Source organism: Nerophis ophidion, linkage group LG20 (genome assembly GCF_033978795.1).
Source record: "Nerophis ophidion isolate RoL-2023_Sa linkage group LG20, RoL_Noph_v1.0, whole genome shotgun sequence".
Taxonomy (NCBI): domain Eukaryota; kingdom Metazoa; phylum Chordata; class Actinopteri; order Syngnathiformes; family Syngnathidae; genus Nerophis; species Nerophis ophidion.
Genome location: NC_084630.1, coordinates 31643509 through 31664966, shown reverse-complemented (window position 1 = coordinate 31664966; position 21458 = coordinate 31643509). Strand labels below are relative to the sequence as shown.

The following is a 21458-nucleotide window of genomic DNA, read 5'->3' as shown; positions in this document are numbered from 1 at the left end:
ATTGAAACATTCAAACAGTCTTACTGTTCAACCTGAGCGTAATGTTAGAGTAGCCAAACATATTACAAACACTTGTTAAAAAACATTTGCCTTGTTTTTAATGAATATTTAGGCCTACCATCCTACTGTATTTTAACGTTGGTCATTGTGATGGTACTTGGACAGCCAAGTGTTTTCTGGGTTGGTACTTGGTGAATTTAAAAACCAGAGTAAATTTTATAGGCAGGTTGAAAATGAGTTGAGGACTTTCTGAACCCACATTGCCCCCTTGAGGTGAGATTATACACCAGCCAAGTTTTCTTCCAATTCAACTTTATGAAAATAACAGTTGACTATTACAAGCCTTTTGATAAATTCCCCTTTCCAATCCCAACCAAACCAATCAAGTCATAATAGATGTGCATCATTAGAACATGTTTGAAAACGTTGGTTTAAAAAGTCAAGTGGTTTGGAACTTTCAGCAACCTTCCATCACTACAGTGAACAGACGGTTGGAAAAACAGCAACATTTTCATAAGTGAGACAAACGTATGATGAATTCATTTTAATCTATTGTGACAGAACGTAGAGATAATTTACTGTTCAGGGTTCTCAACCTCAACATAATTATTAAAACAGCTATTAACAGAACACACAGTCACATTTAATCAGTCATTGTAATAAATTATATCAGGCCCGTTTTCTTCTTAGAATCCCCTCCCTTACCCCAAAAAAAGAGAAAAAAAAATCAGTTAATGAAAAGCAGCCTTTCTGTGAAACCTGACAACTAAGGGGAGTGCATCTCAATGTTCAGTTTTTACGTCAGTCAAGTGTGAATATTAGGAATCATTTGTGGTAGGATTATTGAGATGGGTGTTAATTTAGTTGAGGCGTAAATTAGTTTAAATCATACAATGTATTCAACAACACCTTTGTATTCAATGAGTTCGAATCCAGCAGAGGACATGGCGGTCTGAGTGGATATTTGATCAATGGAGGTGCAAAACGTCCGGTCTATTAAGTTAAATGTAAGTGAATAACATATGCATATGTCCAAAAATTCCTTAACTAACGTTCTAATGGAAAGTTTTTACAAATCTCTAAACATATAATGAAATCTCATCTATCCTCCATGTCAAAACAGCCAATTATGTTCACTTGGACTGGTCAGATCCTGAAATGAGCACCACAGAGCCATTTATTTTTATTTTTTGCATTGGACAATCTGCAAAAATTCAGAAAAAAAATATTGTTTTGTTTAAGTTGACCCGTTTGCAGGTACAGTAAATGTATTCCAGTGTTTACAGATGACTTTTTTGAGTTGACTCATTCCATGATTAATATTTTCTTATAAAAAGTAGAAATTTGCCCCAGAACAACTGATGAAGTGTTTTTTTGGGTGGGGCACTTTAATTGAATAAACCCCACCAAGCTAAACAGCTATTGAGAATTACGGTTGAAAACTGCCAAATGATGTCATGTGGACATCAAGTGCTGTGACCAGGATTACCTCTGGACTATTGAACACATGACCATGTGGTGTGAGGCACGTCATGTGCGCCGGGCCTTCTGCCTCTTGGCCTGACGTTTGGCCTCGTCCAAGGCAGCACTATCACTGCTGGCTTGTGTAATGCTCCTCACACCCTGGATACGATTCCCCAATTGCAACAGGAAGGGGATGACCTGGAAGACAAGTCAGGAGGGACGTGCACAGGTGAACAGCTACGTTTAAGGTTATGGGAAGTTGAAGGTGGCATACCTTTTCGTGGTTGTACGCCGCTAACAGGAGCAGCAGAGTAAGGGGGAGAGCAATGTAGGAGCCCTGGGCGACATCTTGGTCAGGCACTTTGCGCTGCGGGGGAACACATGGCATTCGTCAATGGCTACAAAACTACTTCTTTATAGTCTAATATCTAACCTCCCGCAAAATATGGAAAAAGCCTTGCTTACAGTAGGATTGAAGGTAAGAGTGACGTGCTTATGGTAGCCCGTTGAAGTGAAGGAGACCTGAGGCAGCGTGAAGTCGTATTGCGTGCGGGACAAGGTGGAGTACAGCATCAGCACGTAGCCCTGAACCAGGAGAGGGCAACAACAGGACATCACATTAAAAAAAGTATATATCATCACACCCACAGAGATCACGGACGAGGAGTGAGGAAGAATATTTAACATAAGCACAAAAGCAAAGTAACAACCACGATTAATCAGATCAGACATCCTCTGTATTCCGATAGAGGATGAACATGCAATTTAAAAGTAGTTAAGAAATGTGGGTAAATTAGTGGTCAACACACACAAATGTCATACATTTACTGATTCTGAAAGAGAGTTTTTAATATCATTTACTTTATAATACACAAACATGTTTTGCATAAAACCCTGACTTTGTACTGCAAACAAATATTTCTATGATTGTTGAGCCTCAATAAAAATTGTGTTTTTTGGTGTAAAATAATAAATATAATTTGGCTAATGACTTTTAACTAAAGATGTCTGATAATAGCTTTTTTGGCGATTCTCCAACTCCTAATTACCGATATCAACCGATACCGATATATACAGTCGTGGAATTAACACATTATTTTGCCTAATTTTGTTGTGATGCATTAAACAATGTAACAATGTTTTCCAAAATAAATCAACTCAAGTTATGGAAAAAAATGCCAACATGGCACTGCAATATTTATTATTGAAGTCACAAAGTGCATTTTTTTTTAACATGCCTCAAAACAGCAGCTTGGAATGTGGGACATGCTCTACCTGAGAGAGCATAATGAGGTTGTGGGGGCAGGGTTTAGGTGTGTGCGTGTGTGTGTGTGTGTGTGGGGGGGGGGGGGGGGGGGAGTTAGTGCTGCGTTCTGTGTATTTGTTCTGTTGTGTTTATGTTGTGTTACAGTGCAGATCCATCCATCCATTTCCTACCGCTTATTCCCTTTGGGGTCGCTGGTGCCTATCTCAGCTACAATCGGGCGGAAGGCGGCGTACACCCTGGACAAGTCGCCATCTCATCACAGGGCCAACACAGATAGACGGACAACATTCACACTCACGTTCACACACTAGGGCCAATTTAGTGTTGCCAATCAACCTATCCCCAGGTGCATGTCTTTGGAAGTGGGAGAAAGCCGGAGTACCCAGAGGGAACCCACGCATTCACGGGGAGAACATGCAAACTCCACACAGAAAGATCCCGAGCCTGGGATTAAACCCAGGACTACTCGGGACCTTCGTATTGTGAGAAAGACGCACTAACCCCTCTTCCGTCGTGAAGCCTACGGTGCAGATGTTCTCCTGAAATGTGTTTGTCATTCTTGTTTGGTGTGGGTTCACAGTGTGGCGCATATTTGTAATAGTGTTAAAGTTGCATTCACGTGAGTGTGTGAAAAGCCGTAGATATTATGTCACTGGGCCGGCACGCAAAGGCTGTGCCTTTAAGGTTTATTGGCGCTCTGTACTTCTCCCCATGTCCGTGTACGCAGCGGTGTTTTGAAAAGTCATACATTTTACTTATTGAAACCGGTACCGATAATTTTGAAATCGGTACCGATAATTTTGAAATCGGTACCGATAATTTCCGATATTACATTTCAAAGCATTTATCCCTACTTTTAACCCAACATTACCTAAAGCCTTATGAATCGGGTTCCATTCGTACTGCTCATGGCTTAACAAAGCCATGAAAGTTTATAGACTCATTAAAAAACTAATTATATAAAGTTTAACACTTTATTACATATATGGGAATCTGTGGTGGACTCTCCTATTTCTGGGGCTGAGGTAGTTCAAAAGCTCCTCGGCGGCAAGGCCCACGGGGTGGACGAGACCCGCCCGGAGTTCCTTAAGGCTCTGGATGTTGTGGGGCTGTCTTGGTTGACAAGACTTTGCAGCATCGCGTGGACATCGGGGGCGGTACCACTGGATTGGCAGACCGGGGTGGTGGTTCCTCTCTTTAAGAAGGGGGACCGGAGGGTGTGTTCCAACTATCGTGGGATCAAACTCCTCAGCCTTCCCGGTAAGGTTTATTCAGGTGTACTGGAGAGGAGGCTACGCCGGATAGTCGAACCTCGGATTCAGGAGGAACAGTGTGGTTTTTGTCCTGGTCGTGGAACTGTGGACCAGCTCTATGCTCTCGGCAGGGTTCTTGAGGGTGCATGGGAGTTTGCCCAACCAGTCTACATGTGCTTTGTGGACTTGGAGAAGGCATTCGACCGTGTCCCTCGGGAAGTCCTGTGGGGAGTGCTCAGAGAGTATGGGGTATCGGACTGTCTTATTGTGGCGGTCCGCTCCCTGTACGATCAGTGTCAGAGCTTGGTCCGCATTGCCGGCAGTAAGTCGAACACATTTCCAGTGAAGGTTGGACTACGCCAAGGCTGTCCTTTGTCACCGATTCTGTTCATAACTTTTATGGACAGAATTTCTAGGCGCAGTCAAGGCGTTGAGGGGTTCCGGTTTGGTAACCGCAGGATTAGGTCTCTGCTTTTTGCAGATGATGTGGTCCTGATGGCTTCATATGACCGGGATCTTCAGCTCTCGCTGGATCGGTTCGCAGCAGAGTGTGAAGCGACCGGAATGAGAATCAGCACCTCCAAGTCCGAGTCCATGGTTCTCGCCCGGAAAAGGGTGGAATGCCATCTCCGGGTTGGGGAGGAGACCCTGCCCCAAGTGGAGGAGTTCAAGTACCTAGGAGTCTTGTTCACGAGTGAGGGAAGAGTGGATCGTGAGATCGACAGGCGGATCGGTGCGGCGTCTTCAGTAATGCGGACGTTGTATCGATCCGTTGTGGTGAAGAAGGAGCTGAGCCGGAAGGCAAAGCTCTCAATTTACCGGTCGATCTACGTTCCCATCCTCACCTATGGTCATGACCGAAAGGATAAGATCACGGGTACAAGCGGTCGAAATGAGTTTCCTCCGCCGTGTGGCGGGGCTCTCCCTTAGAGATAGGGTGAGAAGCTCTGCCATCCGGGAGGAACTCAAAGTAAAGCCGCTGCTCCTTCACATCGAGAGGAGCCAGATGAGGTGGTTCGGGCATCTGGTCAGGATGCCACCCGAACGCCTCCCTAGGGAGGTGTTTAGGGCACGTCCAACCGATAGGAGGCCACGGGGAAGACCCAGGACACGTTGGGAAGACTATGTCTCCCGGCTGGCCTGGGAACGCCTCGGGATCCCCCGGGAAGAGCTAGACGAAGTGGCTGGGGAGAGGGAAGTCTGGGTTTCCCTGCTTAGGCTGTTGCCCCCGCGACCCGACCTCGGATAAGCGGAAGATGATGGATGGATGGATGGATACATATATGAATACAAATCAATACACATAACCAATGACATACAATAATTAACCCTGAATGTTTCAAGGTTAGTTACAAATAGAGCCTAAACCGTAACCTCGTTATTACCAAACAATGTTGTAAGTTTGGACTGTTGCTGCAACAATAAACACATTTGAGTTCCTCTAATCAGTCCATGGAGGATTTTTGTTGTAATATGTATATGTTCAGTATATGTAAATAAGGAAGTTAGGATTTGGGTAAGCAATAAAGGGACATAATTGGGTTGTTTGGAAACATTTGAGTACTGCTCAAGGACACATTAGACGATGATTGGCTAAAATTTGCAAAGTCATTGCTGGGAATGAAAAAAAAAACGAGGTCACACATATTTTGTGGGGATTGGTAGAATTTTCATGAGTTGGCAGGACTGCAACATTGCATAATCCCGAAGGTTCTGTCTAATACGTTTCGAAACAAAGTGCATGGTGTTACCTCTCCATCTCTGTCCAGTGGAGGGAAATGGAAGAAGAGGGACTGGCCCAGACAAACACTATTGATGGGGTTGTCTAAATTGTCACTCTTATACAGCTTCACCTGAGCAGAGGAGAGAGAGAAATAAGTTGCTTAACCTTGCTTATCTCATACTTTCCTTCTATGTAAAGCCAAGGAAGTTTACATAATAATTAAATAACGGGCCTACCGATAGAGTTGCTAAATGTTCCGGAGATGTGATGACATTCCCGCTCAGGTCAAACTGATTGATTTGTCTGAAGGCGATGATGTTGATTCCTTCAATGTCACTGCTGCCGACCTGAAAAGAAGGGTGGACATGGTGCAGAATGTAGATCTGCAGGCTTGGACTCCAAATGTAGTTAAAGCTGGGAGCAAATCACACGGAGTGAGTGAATAACAGAGAATTAGCTAGAATTAAGGCCTTTTCAGTTTTGCAAATTAGATTAGGGGGCCTGCACATCTCAAAAGGAGGACACATTACAAAGTGAAAGGTTTTTAACTTGCAGTGGGATTATCTCTGCTTTTGTTTCCTGTTCAGAATGCACCCATGTGATTGGTCAAACTCTATGTTCCCACACTGACGATTTAAGAAGGAAAGAGTTCAGTCTTCCTGGCAGGAATGCGTCCAGAAAACATCGCTATGACAAAGGGACAAAAACAGCTTTTTATGTAAGAACTGGAATTTAACTGGGATTGATTTAGTCATCATAGTTACGAACAATAACATTTATTAAACTATTAGCGGCCACCTTTATTTATACAGACATATTTTCACAGTGATGATATAGAAAATAGTTCCCCACCCATTACAACAAATTATATTGGTCCAAATAGGTATACATCAAGCACAAGAGTGCTATAATACCTTCCTACAACATAAACTTGGACACACAAAACCTAGCGGAGCGAGCATATGAGTCTATGGGTCGCTAAATCCTGCTAAATGACTTTATACACGAAACGCATGATTCATGCAATGCAACATTCTGTACGTTATTTGACTTGAAAGGTGCTGCTTTTTTGGTTAGCAAGAAGTTTAAAGGCCTACTGAAACCCACTACTACCAACCACGCACTCTGATAGTTTATATATCAATGATGAAATATTAACACTGCAACACATTCCAATGTGCCCCGTTTAGTTTACTAAATTACAATTTTAAATTTACCGTGGAGTTTCTTGTTGAAAACGTCGCGGAATGATGACGCGTACGCGTGACGTCACGTGTTGGAGGGGACATATTAGCGCAGCACCTTTCGCTGTTAAAAGTTGTCTCTTTTCATCGCGCAATTAAACAGTATTCTGGACATCTGTGTTGCTGATTCTTTTGCAATTTGTTCAATTAATAATGGAGAAGGGACGGCGTGGCGCAGTGGGGAGAGTGGCCGTGCGCAACCCGAGCGTCCCTGGTTCAATTCCCACCTAGTACCAACCTCGTCACGTCCGTTGTGTCCTGAGCAAGACACTTCACCCTTGCTCCTGATGGGTGCTGGTTGGCGCCTTGCATGGCAGCTCCCTCCATCAGTGTGTGAATGTGTGTGTGAATGGGTAAATGTGGAAGTAGTGTCAAAGCGCTTTGAGTACCTTGAAGGTAGAAAAGCGCTACACAAGTGCAACCCATTTATCATTATTTTATCATTTAAGTCAAAGTAGAAAGATGTAGTTGGTAAGCTTTAGCCTTTAGCCACACAAACACAAGGTGTTTCCTTGTTTAAAATGCCCGGAGGTGAAGCTTTATTATGGATCCGAGTGGTCAAGCGAACATGGATCCCGACCACTTGTCAACCGGCAGGTTTCGGTGAGAAAATTGTGGTAAAACGTCGCCTCTTACCGGATATCGGCTGAGCATGCGCCGTCCATGCAGCTGCCGTCGACTTCCCTCAGAGACTGGCATCAAGACATCCGTGGACACACCCCTCCGACTATCAGGTACTATTTAATCTCACTAAAACACTAGCAACACAATAGAAAGATAAAGGATTTCCCAGAATTATCCTAGTAAATGTGTCTAAAAACATCTGAATCCGTCCCAATGCAATCGCCTTTTTTTTTTCTTTTCTAGTCCTTCGCTAGATATCTTTCCGTTCTCTCGGTCCGAATAGTTCTTGCTGCTGGAGGCTCCCATTAAAAACAATGTGAGGACGTGAGGAGCCCTCACCCTTGTGATGTCATCGTCTGCGACTTTCGGTACAGGCAAGGCTTTTTTATTAGCGACCAAAAGTTGCGAACTTTATCGTAAATGTTCTCTACTAAATCCTTTCAGCAAAAATATGGCAATAACGCGAAATGATCAAGTATGACCCATAGAATGGACCTGCTATCCCCGTTTAAATAAGAAAATCTCATTTCAGTAGGCCTTTAAATGACCTCTTTATTGTGAGTGCCAGGTAAGGACAGTTACAGCACTACTCCTGGTGATCAAAACATAGATTAGGATGCTCATAAAGCCCCCGTTCTTTGGAGATTAGATTAGCATGCTCTATTTATAGCAGGGGTAGGGAACCTGTGGCTCTTTTGATGACTGCATCGGGCTCTCGGATAAATCTTAGCTGACATTGCTTGACACGATAAGTAATGAATAATTCCGCTGGTAATCCATCCATTTTCTACCGCTTGTCCCATTCGGGTCGCGGGGGGTGATGGAGCCTATCTCAGCTGCATTCACAGTGTTAAAAATAGCGTTCAAAATATAAAACATTCTCATGCATTTTAATTCATCCATCCGTTTTCTATAAGTCACATTCATGGTAAGAAGTATTCAGAAGAATACACTTCAGAATAACAATGTTATCAAAAAGAACAAGAGACATTTTATAGTCTAAAAATGTTGGTCTTACTTAAAAATGCACGCATTTAGTTGTATTCAGTGTTGAAAAAAATACTGTATGGCTCTCACGGAAATACATTTTAAAATATTAGGCTCTCATGGCTCTCTCAGCCAAAAAGGTTCCCGACCCCTGATTTATAGCATGAACATGAACAAATATATTTTAAATGATCCTTTATTTTATGCATCCATAGAGTCAGCCATTGTGTCCTTGGAAAAAGAAGCATATAATAAATGTGTTGCTTACCTCTATGGCTCTTTGCTGAGGTAGAGCTCTCTCTATGTGGTCGTTGCCTTCAGCTCGCAGTTGAATCAGGTATTTGCAGTCAGGCTGTGGAAAAGTAGTGAATAATAGCCAATTCATTTTAGTGAATAACAGACAAAATACAAAACATAATTCAGAGCATCATGTGACACCTGATCTTGAGAGGTTGTGTTGATTTAAGTAAATTATTAATCACTGCACCTCTTCTCTGTCTAGGCATGGGTGATATGGCCTAAAATCTATAACACAATAATTATTGCAGCACCTACATACATACATACATATATATATATATATATATATATATATATATATATATATATATATATATATATATATATATATATATATATATATATATATATATATATATATATTGTGTCACATCCGGTTGTAATATTTTGTCAAAAATATTACTAATCTACTATTTAATTTATTGTTAATGGCTGATTACTTTCTGTTGTAACATGGTTCTACCTAGACTTATGTTAAAAAATACTAGGCACTTATTGATTTTATTATTTGGCTACTATATATCAGTTTTGGGAGACACTACAAATTTAAGTATTCAATACCAAATAATTAAGGGACCGTATTGGTCAAGCCAATGCTGATACTTAAAATTATCAAGAGCATTGAATGATAACAATTTGATCTCAATTATAATCCGACAAAAAGAAAGGATGGCGGTGTAAAAAAATGAATTATTGAATTTGTGTCCGACTTTTGGCTAGGATTTAAATCCTTTGGTATTTGCCATTAAAGTCCTCCTGTATCCAGGGACTTATTTCCTGAGTATGAAAACAATAACAAAAACAACAAAAGGTGTTTTGATATGAAAAATACATCAATCTAACCTCTGCAGTATTGACTATATACTGATACTGCACTTTGTATTGTTACAGTTGATATTTGTATCTATCCGTCCACCTCTGTTTACAATTCAAGAGCTCTAGCTTACAGTTAGCGTATCCTTCTAAACGGTTTAAAGGCCTACTGAAACCCACTACTACCCACCACGCAGTCTGATAGTTTATATATCAATGATGAAATATTAACATTGCAACACATGCCAATACGGCCTTTTTAGTTTACTAAATTGCAATTTTAAATTTCCCGGGAGTTTCTTCTTGAAAACGTGTAATGATGACGTGTACGTGTGACGTCACGGACAGTTAGGAAATATGAGCGCTGCACACACACACAGCTAAAAGTCGTCTGCTTTAATCACATAATTATACAGTATTTTGGAGATCTGTGTTGCTGAATCTTTTGCAATTTGTTCAATTAATATTGGAGGAGTCAAAGTAGAAAAATGGAGTTGGAAAGCTTTAGCCTTTGGCCACACAAACACACGGTGATTCCTTGTTTAAAATTCCCGGAGGTGAAGCTTTACTATGGATCACAGTGGTCAAGCGAACATGGATCCCGACTGAATGTCAAACAGCAGGTTTCGGTGAGTAAAAGTCGCTTCTTACCGGAGATCAGCTGAGCTTGCGCCGTCCATAAAGCTGCGTACGACTTCCCTGAGACACTGGCGTCAAGACACCCGTGGACACATTCCTCCGACTATCTGGTACTGTTAAACTCATTAAAACACTAGCAACACAATAGAACGATAAGGGATTTCCCAGAATTACCCTAGTAAATGTGTCTAAAAACATCTGAATCCGTCCCAACGCAATCGCCTTTTTTTTTTTCTAATCCGTCGCTATCAATATCCTCAAACATGAATCTTTCATCCTCGCTCAAATTAATGGGGAAATTGTCGTCATCTCGGTCCGAATAGCTCTTTTTGTTGGAGGCTCCCATTAAAAACAATGTAAGGACGTGAGGAGCCATCAACGAGTGACGTCATCGTCTGCGACTTCCGGTAAAGGCAGGGCTTTTCTGTTAGCGAACAAAAGTTGCGAACTTTATCGTCGATGTTCTCTACAAAATCCTTTCAGCTAAAATATGGCAATATTGCGAAATGATCAAGTATGACACATAGAATGGATCTGCTATCCTTGTTTGAATAAGAAAATCTAAATTTCAGTAGGCCTTTAATAAGGCTGTAGTGATATCAAAATCTTACGATATTATCACGGTATTAAGTCCACGATACTATATTATTGTGGAATTGTCCGAAAAAGAAACTTAGTAAAAAGGCCGTAGTGTGTAAAATGAAGTGGCAGGAATGTTTAGAATAAACATAATTACTGAAATTGAGCACAAACGTAATGCGCAAATGTATTAATCATATTTATTACTACAAACATGTATTTTTTTAATCAGTGCCTACTCTAAAACTACAAAATTGTCTCCCACCAGCAGACCCCTGAGCCTGAAGCGACCTTCCTCATCAGTGACAGTGTCCTCGCTGTAGAGGCTACAGTCTCCTTGGCCCACCGCTTCCACAGCAACATCCCTCTCAGCATCACCACTCAGAGACTGAACTGCCCCATAGCAGCTGGACATTAAAAGGTAGAGTTAGATTATAATATCTTTGGCATATCGACGACAAACAGAACTTTATAGTACCTGTATGCAGTCTTAATGCCAGTGATATCAATACTGAGGAGTTGACCCTCTTCTACTGTAATCATCTGGGATGACGGCTCAAAGCGAAACTCTTTCATCATAGGTTTGAAGTAGTACTGACCTGGACTCTGGAGGGAAGAAAAACATTGTTTAGATCACGCAGAAAGTTTGAAATCACAAAAGAAAACACTTAATGTGCCTCAAATGAATGCACCCCTGACGAGCAGTATGTAATTATAAATCAGTGGAGCTCTCGTTCTGATATTGAACAATAATTCTTGAATGTGTAACGGAGACAGGCGCAAATCTCAGGGTGCCTCACGATACGATACAACATGCAAAAAATGGCTTGCTATGGTAAGACTTTGACGGGGATGAAACAAAAAAAAAATCTGTCTAGATTTTGCATCATAATTTAGCACATTTATCAAATTTAAATCTAATCCTACATTCAACAACAAAATAAGGCACCGATGACTACATTTTTCTGGTTTGGTTACTATCACTTATATTAACAATGTTGCCTATATGAAACAGAGTTTTGATACCCATACCTACTTCTTGGTACATTGGCACATATGAGGGCTAATAAAGGATTGAACCGCCCAGAGTGTTGGCTGTTTAAAAAACACTTACTTTAGAATACTCTGATGAATAAATATAAGAGCTGTGGAATAAAACTACTTCTATTTTTCTAAATCAAAGTTTTATTACATCAGTAAAGCACATAAGTAAGCTAAAGTGCCTCAACTCACTAATGACGAACAAAATACGTTTATAGCAGAAAGAAAAAAAATGTTACATGGCCAGAGCGTATTATCCTTTTGTAATGCTAAATATTGAGATAATTTGACATATGGTGACACTTGAAATCATCATCGTGAAAAAATTTGCTCCCTACCAGGTTGTTGAAGTGGAGGATGCCAGTGTCCTGAGTCAACAGATTTGAGCGAAACTGTCCACCACTTAGAGACAGTAGGACACCTGACAGCGGATGGCCGTCCTCTGACTTGATCTACAACATGAGGAAATAAGGTTAACAGGTTTAGTGGTCCCATTTGATTACTTCATTTAGCACCACAGGTTGCAATTTAGTAGTTTTTAAACTCAGTGATGAACAGTAGACATAGCTAATATCAAGAGAGATCAAGATCAATAGAGAAGATAGTAACCTGCATTTAAGAGTCTGTCAACCAAATATCCACAAATAGTGTCACAATAATTTTCAACTGTTATCCACCAACTATTCAAGTAAATATTTAGTGATACCGTTGGTCAAAGTGAGACGTTTTTTCAGAGATGCTGTCACACAAAGCCACTAAAACAGGCGTGTCCAAAGTGCGGCCATTTGCGGCTCGCAGCTATTTTTTAACGGCCCGTAGCACATTGAAATAATACTATTAAAAATAACATGGAACAAAAAAACTAAGAATTTGAATAAAAGAGCAAACAGGTGAAAAGTAATGAGAAAAAGTTACAAACTGCCATGCAAGCTGTTTTTTTTATTTAAAACTGCCATTGCTAAAAAAAAAATCAATGTTATCAATATTTGAGATATTCAAAACTCACATCAAATATTCCACTTTAAAATTTCTCTTGGGTTTAACATATATAACAAACTTTTTCTTTGACTAAAAGAACTGTCTATGTCACTGTTTTAACTGGCATTATATTTGTTATTGACATCATAATTACACTTTGACATTTTTTGGGGGAAAACATATCGCATACTTTGTGTTTTTGCCATAAAAAAACAGTTTTCTTTGACAAAAGAGCATGAAACACACACACATATATATTATATATATATTATATATATATATATATATATATATATATACTGTATCCATATATATATATATATATATATATATTTTTTTACTCCAGAGATTTCAACATTGAATATTATTAATACAGAAAATAATATGGAACTCTTTTTTTTTTTTAACATTTGGTATGACTGAGACCAAACTTGACGGAAACCCTGCTTTGACCTTTTAGTTTGTGGCTGTCAGTGGGAAAATTTTGGACACACATTTACCTTAAATTGTGCATATATAAACAACACACAAGACTGTTTAAAACAATTTATCACAGTTAGAGAAAGAACACTGATTAATTAATGATGGCTAATTGCAGGTCTGACATCACTCTGCAGTAACAGAATGTTGTTTTTATTTACCAAAATTATAGGAAAAAAAACCCTAATGTGACCGACTATGATGATGAAGTTAATGTTAAAGTGCTCAGGATAAAAGCATCAGCTAAGTACAGCAAAAAAAAAAAAAAGCACGACAATAGTACCTTGAAGGTGATTCCAGCCAGAGCAAAGGCCTTGAAATCCCCCTGACTTCCTGCCACGTGACTAAGGACAAAACCTTCTCTGCTGGCACTTATGTCGTACTGTCGGTCGCTGTGGAGTGGACCAACACTGCACGGATATACAGAAGTGGTGGAAAAAAGGTGATTGGGATGTTCATATATCTTTACAAATTATAATGCAGAGGAGAGTGATATAGGTTGAAAGCTGGAAAGAGTTAAATATATTGAGACTTCCTGGATCAAATGTCTACTTTTTCTGACAAATGTAAATGTTAAAGAAGTATTGGTATATTTAATTAAATATCAGTCAAGAACCGTGACTGACAGAGGAACAACACATCTACAGTTCAGACCGATAATACAATTGTATATAATCCTAATGCAACTGAAAACATAGAAACACAAAATAATTCTAGAGCCCATGCATCCATCCATTTTCTACCACTTATTCACTTAAGGGTCACTGGTGCCTATCTCAGCTGCATTCGGGCGGAAGGTGGGGTACACCCTGGAGAAGTCACCACCTCATCACAGGGCCAACACAGATAGACAGACAACATTCACACTCACATTCACACACTAGGGCCAATTTAGTTTTGCCAATCAACCTATCCCCAGGTGCATGTCTTTGGAGGTGGGAGGAAGCCGGAGAACCCGGAGGGAACACACGCAGTCACGGGGAGGACATGCAAACTCCACACAGAAAGATCCTGAGCCTGGGATTGAACCCAGGACTATACTCTGAGCCATTTCACGCTAAAAAAAGGCTTTCAATTTATTGTCCACCGTCCAAAACACCACATGAAAGAGCCACTTAATTTAAGGCCTCAATATAACAACTGAACAGCTACATGTGATCAAAGCTTTATCAGGTGTGGATTCTGGATTTATTTTCTTCTTACTAGACATTTTGAAGACAAGTACATTTGTTAGGATGTAAACACATCCATCAGATGTAACATCAAAATGCTCACTGTCGGTGTATAACTGTCAACTATCACTAAGCAGTGTCTTGTGACAAAGGGAAGTCATGGACAAAAATGTTGATTGACTAAAATGTTTTGCTTCAATAAATTTCCTGCTTCATTTTTTATTTCTCTGACCACCAATATATTTGCTTATTTTTTCCAGTAGATAATAATGATGTGATTTCTAAAAAAAAAAATACTGAGGTTTTGATACATAGAAGCTAAAAAAAGTCCCAAAACATTTCCTCATTCATCAGGTAAACATTGGAAATGGGCTGATGTAAAATGACCAAAGATCACTGCAGTCACCACAACACGTCCCGGGAGGAGACTCGAATGGATGCTACAAATCTAATGAGGATCCTTTCAAACAAATGTCAAAGTTACTAATGTGATTAGGAAAGATCATTTGACCGCGTACACGTCTGTACAGAATGTTTATCCAATTCATCACATAGCTTCAGTATCCATCCATCCATTTTCTACTGCTTATTCCCTTTGGGGTTGCGGGGGGCGCTGGTGCCTATCTCAGCTACAATCGGGCGGAAGGCGGTGTACATCCTGGAAAAGTCGCCACCTCATCGCAGAGCTTCAGTATCTCAGTGATTACAAAGTTGGAAAAGACAGACACTATAAATCCCGTATCCTCTGGGAAGGAATTCGGAGCCAGTTTTGATGGTAATTTGTATGTGGTTAAAATACACACAACTAAGTTAACTATGCTTAAAATCAACTAAACATTGCCTTTGTCCATGGTTGTGACATGAAATGCTGCCAATGTCGTCATTTATATAACTGTATACCATGTACAGTACACTGAGTACAATATGGCTTATAGTGCCTTGTTTATGGAATAGAACAAAATGCTTTATTGTAATCAAACATGAGTCATTAATTTGAATAATATTGTAGTGTTGATGTTCCCATCATGCCTCAAAGCACATACTAATGAAGTAGATGTTATAGTTTAGTTCTAATTTGTTTGTGAGTGTATTTGTTGCACTAAGTTACTTCTTGTATGTCTTCCCTCATTCAGTAATGTAGCCTTTGTGTTTTTGTACCCTTTTTGATGATGTGCCTTGTGTGCTTGATTGATGTTCTGTGTCACGACCTACCTGCTGATTCTCCCTCTATGTAGAGCTAGCTCTTAGTAAGTCATTGTTTGTTTGTTTTTTGCTTATGCAATAAACAGCATTTCCATCCAAGCAAACAAAAGTACCTCCGAGCAATCTCTTGATGGCTCAAAATTGACACAATTTATTTGCACTTTTGAAACTGCATATCAACCAAAAAGTATGACTGTTGTTGACCATGTATGTATGTATGAATGTATGTACGTATAACTGTTGCCAACTGGAACATTTTTTACCTCACTCCCTGACCAAAGAAGAGTTCACAGCGGACAACGAGCTAACAGCTCAGGCTTAGGGCTTGTCGCCTTGCGTTCTTGATTTTAAAGCTACAGACCCTTGTTCCATCTTCAAATGCATGACTACGTCGACGTTAATGGGTTAATGAATGTGTCTTTATGGGAGCTCAAGTATGCCTTATCTGAGCCTGGCTCCCATATCACTCAGACCCTGAATCCAACAAACTTTTTTTGCTGGCTTGAAAAATTAGGTTGTTTCTTTCTCAAGTTAAGATTTGGGTTCCTGTACCTGTATGCTCCCATCTCATTAGTGGCCACAGTGATGAGTGGTGCAGCAGCTCCTCGCTCACTGATTGAGATCTCAACCCCTTGTAGCTCCGGAGATACTTTTCCTTCCAGGAAAAGCCCTGCACGGCCCATGATGTTCACCATGCGACCCGGACACGACTCTGCAGAATTAATGGAATAATGCAATAGCATGGGGATTTGAAAGTACACTAAATTGGAAAGTTTTAACGGTGCTTAAAAAAGTGACTTCAATCACTGTAGATTATTGGATTGCAATATGCATTAAGAAACATACCTCCTGTGATAGTGGCCTCTACTTCAGGGGGGTAGAAGAGCAGCTCTTTAGAGGAAGGAGTCACTGTAATCTTCTCCCCAGCCCTGTGGTTTGTTGAGAAAACACCAAACGGTAAAACTTCTTTAAACAAAGCTGTACTTTACAATTCTGTAAATTCAAAACAGTTGGAGGCCAAGAGGAGCTGATATAACCATGAAAATGATAACACTGAATTATTCAATTTTAAGAGGCAAATAACATTCATTATCAGACTATCAACATGAACGTCAATTGTAATTTACCTAGCCCAGTAAGAGAACTCATAGTGGAAAGGGCCGGTCAGGTCGTCAGCCTTCTCTTGAATAGGGGGACTATCACTCTTGGAAGCCCCGTCTTCTTCGGCAGCTCGCCGCTCTCGTTCCAGGCGGCGCAGCTGAATCTCCTGCAGCTGCTGCTCCTGCCTTTGCTCCTGCAGACTCCGCAAAGGGCCAAGAACCAATGCCGGTTCACTCTCAATGGATGATCTGACGGGCAACAGAGGTGAGAAGTAAAAGACGGACACTGACACAATGATGACGCATAGCACAATAGTCATTCTGACAACTCTTACAGTGTAAATATCCTCCATAAACATGTTTATAATATTTAAATGTATCTACTGTAAACGTTGACGTATACAATTTATTTATAATGTGAGTGTGAATGTTGTCTGTCTATCTGTGTTGGCCCTGCGATGAGTTGGCGACTTGTCCAGGGTGTACCCCGCCTTCCGCCCGATTGTAGCTGAGAGAGGCGCCAGCGCCCCCCGTGACCCCGAAAGGGAATAAGCGGTAGAAAATGGATGGATGGATGCTTTACACAGTCCCTACATAAGGCATACATGTACATCTAAATCCAAACCAAGAGATGCTATGTCTTTTTAAAATTATTAATTTGTTATGTAGTTTATTTAGGAAATCGCCACAATTTGTCGAAAATTCTAAAACATTAAAAAAGAAAATGTGCAAAATTCTAAAGTTGTTAATCCCATTGCATGTCTGTATTTTAAGTACCTTGTTGTTAAGTTGTTAACTCCACCCCTAAAATGGCTACTTTTCAAGAAAAAGGTAAATGTGTACCTCGGTTTATTGAAAGAAAATAGGAAAGTACAAACATCCACTATCACAGCCGTCATTTCGTGCAATTTGTGCAGTGTTGGATAATGGGGAGGAGTGGATGCGGAAGACTAAGAACACCTCAGGAAAACATTGAGTGTTTAAGACAACCAAAGTCTATAAAGTGAGACGGATAAACCTTCAATATTTACTCTTCATTTTCTTATGTTCATCTTTTCATTTGCTTTAGTTAAATAGTAAAAGTATTTCCCTGTAAAGAGAATTAATGGACAACCAGTCCAAGTATCATAAACCATTCATGCCGTTAGCCCTGCACTGTACTTGACGAGATGTTAATTATTGAAGAGCATGAAATGATACTTGAATTTAAATAAGTCCATTGTGATCCTACCCTTGCATAAATGAATGGGCCTTACTTGATGGTAACTGTGACGTCTAGAATCTTGTCAGTGGTGATGAGCCCTGTCATGTGATGGCGCACTGCAGTAAGAGTCAGGATACTCGGTGCTGAGCTGTTAGGGAAAAATAACTTAAAATGTCAAATGACTGAACTGTATGCAATAAAACCACATTTTGGTAGTTTTACTTACGTATCATAAGTGTAAAAATCCTGCTCAAACTGGTGGCAGGAGCGAGGGGTGACTTTGTAAACACCTGTAGGTGACATTCGTAGTTCATTACTTTGATTAAGTAATCATAGATGTGCAGCAGCAGTGTTTATGGATCTAACTAAAGCATTTGACACAATTAATCACAATATTTTAATACAAAAATTATAACAGTATGGGATCAGAGGGTTGGTCTTAAACTGGATTAGAAGCAATTTAACCAACAGGAAACAATACATGAAGCTAGAGAAACACATCTACAACGCTAAATATATCCTGTGGTGTGCCCCAGGGATCAATTTAGGATAAAAAAATGTTCAATCTTTATATAAATAACATCTGTAAAGTTACAAAAGATTTAAAGTTAGTGTTATACGCGGATATTAAAAATGTGTTTTGTTCAGAACACACAGAAGCTAATACAAATAACAAAATAAAAAGATGGTTGGACAAAAACAGACTATCCTTAAACCTCAGTAAAACTAAAATAATGTTATTCAGTAACAGTAGAAGGGAAGGTCAAACACAAATACAAATAGACAGAATAGAAATTAAAAGAGTAAATGAAATCAAGTTTCTAGGTATAATGATTGATGATAAAATGAACTGAAAATCTCAAATAAAAATATACAACAAGGTGGCAAGAAACACGTCAATAATAAATAAAGCTAAACATGCATTGGACCAAAAATTACTCCATATTCTCTACTGCTTGCTAGTGTTACCATATCTGAATTATTATGAAGCAACATGGGGAAATATTTACAAAAATACACTTCATTCATTAACCATGTTACAAAAAAATTCTGTTAGAATATTTTGGATATAGAAAACATTGAAACCCTTTAGTCATTGAATCGAAAATACAGAAATTCCACCACACAGTGAATTTGCAAACAGCTAAAATTATGCACAGAGCAAACTATAATCTGCTACCCAAGAATATACAACAACTCTTCTCAATAAAAGAGGAGAAATATAATCTTAGTGAAAAATGTAATTTAAAACATGTGTATGCATGTACGACACTTAAGTCCTTTAGTAGATCTGTATGTGGAATTAAATGAAGGAATGGACTAAGGGAAAAAATCAAACAACGTATTAATATGATCAAATTCAAGAAACTCTTCAAACTTAAAAGTGTTTACAAAGTACAAAGAAGACAAACCATGATAAACATTCTGAATGTATTCCATCCAAGCATTCAATTTCTAGATAATCTTATTTATCTCACCATATGAAATATAACTTGCTTCACCAATCATTATTTATGTATTTATTTTTAATGTTATTACTTATCGAGATTATTGTGAATAAATTGAGAACAGTAAGTGAACAAACGTGTTAGCAACTGCTATGTAAAATAAAAGCATGGGTGGGATTAAATGAGCTCTGTTTTTTCCTACTCCTTTTCGCACATGTTGAATAGAGAAACTGGAAATTGTGATGTATCATGTTGTATGCATGCATGTTCGAAATAAACTCAAACTTTTAATAAAACTGACCTCAATGGTACACGGCTTTCATCATTTCTCGATTATTACAATTTGAGTAATATGAGAAAAAATTAAATAATAATCTTACCAGGTTTGGACAGGCAGAAGCGGTTGACTCCCTTAGAGAGATTGTATATGCCTACATTCTCAGGTTTGCTGCCGTCTTGGAAGAACTCCTGCAAAGAAACACATTAAATGTAGAAGTAAAAATGTGTAATTGAAGAGGTTTACCTACAACACATCCAGCCACTATGAGTTAGTAGTTACTGACCAGAGTAATGGCGTGGGACAGGGAGCAGCGTAGAATGTAGCCGATCTGTCGGAATTCCACTCCCAATATGTCCGAGTCCAGGACCTCAACTTCTAGAGATTTATGTTTCCAACACCACTCTTCGTGAGAGATGCTCACTGCAGCAAGCAACAGATAAAAATATGTAAAAAAGCTAAAGCATAAAAGTACTGTGGGGCCAGTGAATTCGGAGCTTTAAAGGGGCTGTTTACTACTTTCCAATGTATTTTACACAGCTTATCCCGCCCTCTCGTGGCTTCTAGGACATAATGACGTAACTACGTACGTACATAACACATGCATTAGCTATGGGTGTTGTTAGCTAATAATATTGATTTGGATAGTTAGTGTTCACTGTCATTGAATCAGAATCAGAATCAGAATCGTTTTATTGCCATTGTTTGAGAACGGGTTCACAAACTAGGAATTTTTCTTGGTACAATCGTGCAACATAAAACATTGATTGATTGATTGAAACTTTTATTAGTAGATTGCACAGTTCAATACATATTCTGTACAATTGACCACTAAATGGTAACACCTAAATCATTTTTAAACTTGTATAAGTCGGGGTCCACGTTAATCAATTCATGGTAAACATAACAGGTAATAAAAATGAGCTGTAACTGGGCTATCAGATCTTGTATTGAATGTATATTCTATCATAACAGAACAACATGACAGCAAATTGCTCGCCGCTTCTTTTGGACTATTTTGTGCAAGCGCTCTCTGCGTGTATGCGTTGATGAGACAGGGTGAGTGACCACTCCCTAAAAAAAAAATCATTTTATTTGAGCCGGTAAAGAAATTTACTACACAAACTTAGTAATTTTGAAAAATATAGATTGTTTTAACACAAATGTCTTCTTTAAACCAGTAATGGTAAGGCAAGCTAGGCAATGGTGTTCTTGTTACATTTTTTGCTTTCAAAAATGTAACTGTGATCAAGTTACAAAAAGCCCTTTAAAAAAACAAAAACAATACATTTTTATAATAACTTGTAAAACATTGTAGCCAGTGCAGAGAGGCAATAATTGCAGTGATGCAGTCCTTTTTCTGGTTCCTTTTAAAAGCTGTACTGCAGAGTTATGAACTAACTGTAGGAGTGCATGGTGACCTATTCCACTATAAAGTGCATTACAGTGTTACACATTCGGACGCAATAAAGGCTTGCATGACTTATTTAAATGTCAAAAAGATAAAAATAATTAGATTTTATACGGAAGCCAAGGATGATAAAGAATTGATTTTGCAATAGTGTTAATTATAATATTCTCCCATCTTAAAATAGCTGTCTGTATCAATTCCAGGGCTGGTGGCTGCGGGACACATAATTCAAGTTCTGCAGGGTACCTGTG

At 39.3% G+C, this 21458-nt stretch overlaps 1 protein-coding gene across 1 annotated transcript in view; it reads right to left on the bottom strand.

The window, feature by feature from the left end:
• Positions 1 to 295: 295 nt before the first annotated feature.
• Positions 296 to 21458, bottom strand: part of nomo (nodal modulator) — a 38515-nt gene continuing 17352 nt past the window's right edge. The window contains exons 15-31 of the mRNA XM_061880989.1: positions 20083 to 20219; positions 19900 to 19987; positions 18298 to 18361; positions 18124 to 18219; positions 16895 to 17116; positions 16614 to 16696; positions 16320 to 16479; positions 13676 to 13802; positions 12273 to 12386; positions 11372 to 11499; positions 11159 to 11300; positions 8831 to 8914; positions 5944 to 6054; positions 5736 to 5837; positions 1930 to 2049; positions 1739 to 1831; positions 296 to 1662 (exon numbers count right to left, since the gene is read on the bottom strand). Of these exons, the coding sequence (XP_061736973.1) occupies positions 1531 to 1662; positions 1739 to 1831; positions 1930 to 2049; positions 5736 to 5837; positions 5944 to 6054; positions 8831 to 8914; positions 11159 to 11300; positions 11372 to 11499; positions 12273 to 12386; positions 13676 to 13802; positions 16320 to 16479; positions 16614 to 16696; positions 16895 to 17116; positions 18124 to 18219; positions 18298 to 18361; positions 19900 to 19987; positions 20083 to 20219 (2003 nt within the window). The 3' untranslated portion in view covers positions 296 to 1530. The remainder of the gene's footprint in view (positions 1663 to 1738; positions 1832 to 1929; positions 2050 to 5735; positions 5838 to 5943; positions 6055 to 8830; positions 8915 to 11158; positions 11301 to 11371; positions 11500 to 12272; positions 12387 to 13675; positions 13803 to 16319; positions 16480 to 16613; positions 16697 to 16894; positions 17117 to 18123; positions 18220 to 18297; positions 18362 to 19899; positions 19988 to 20082; positions 20220 to 21458) is intronic.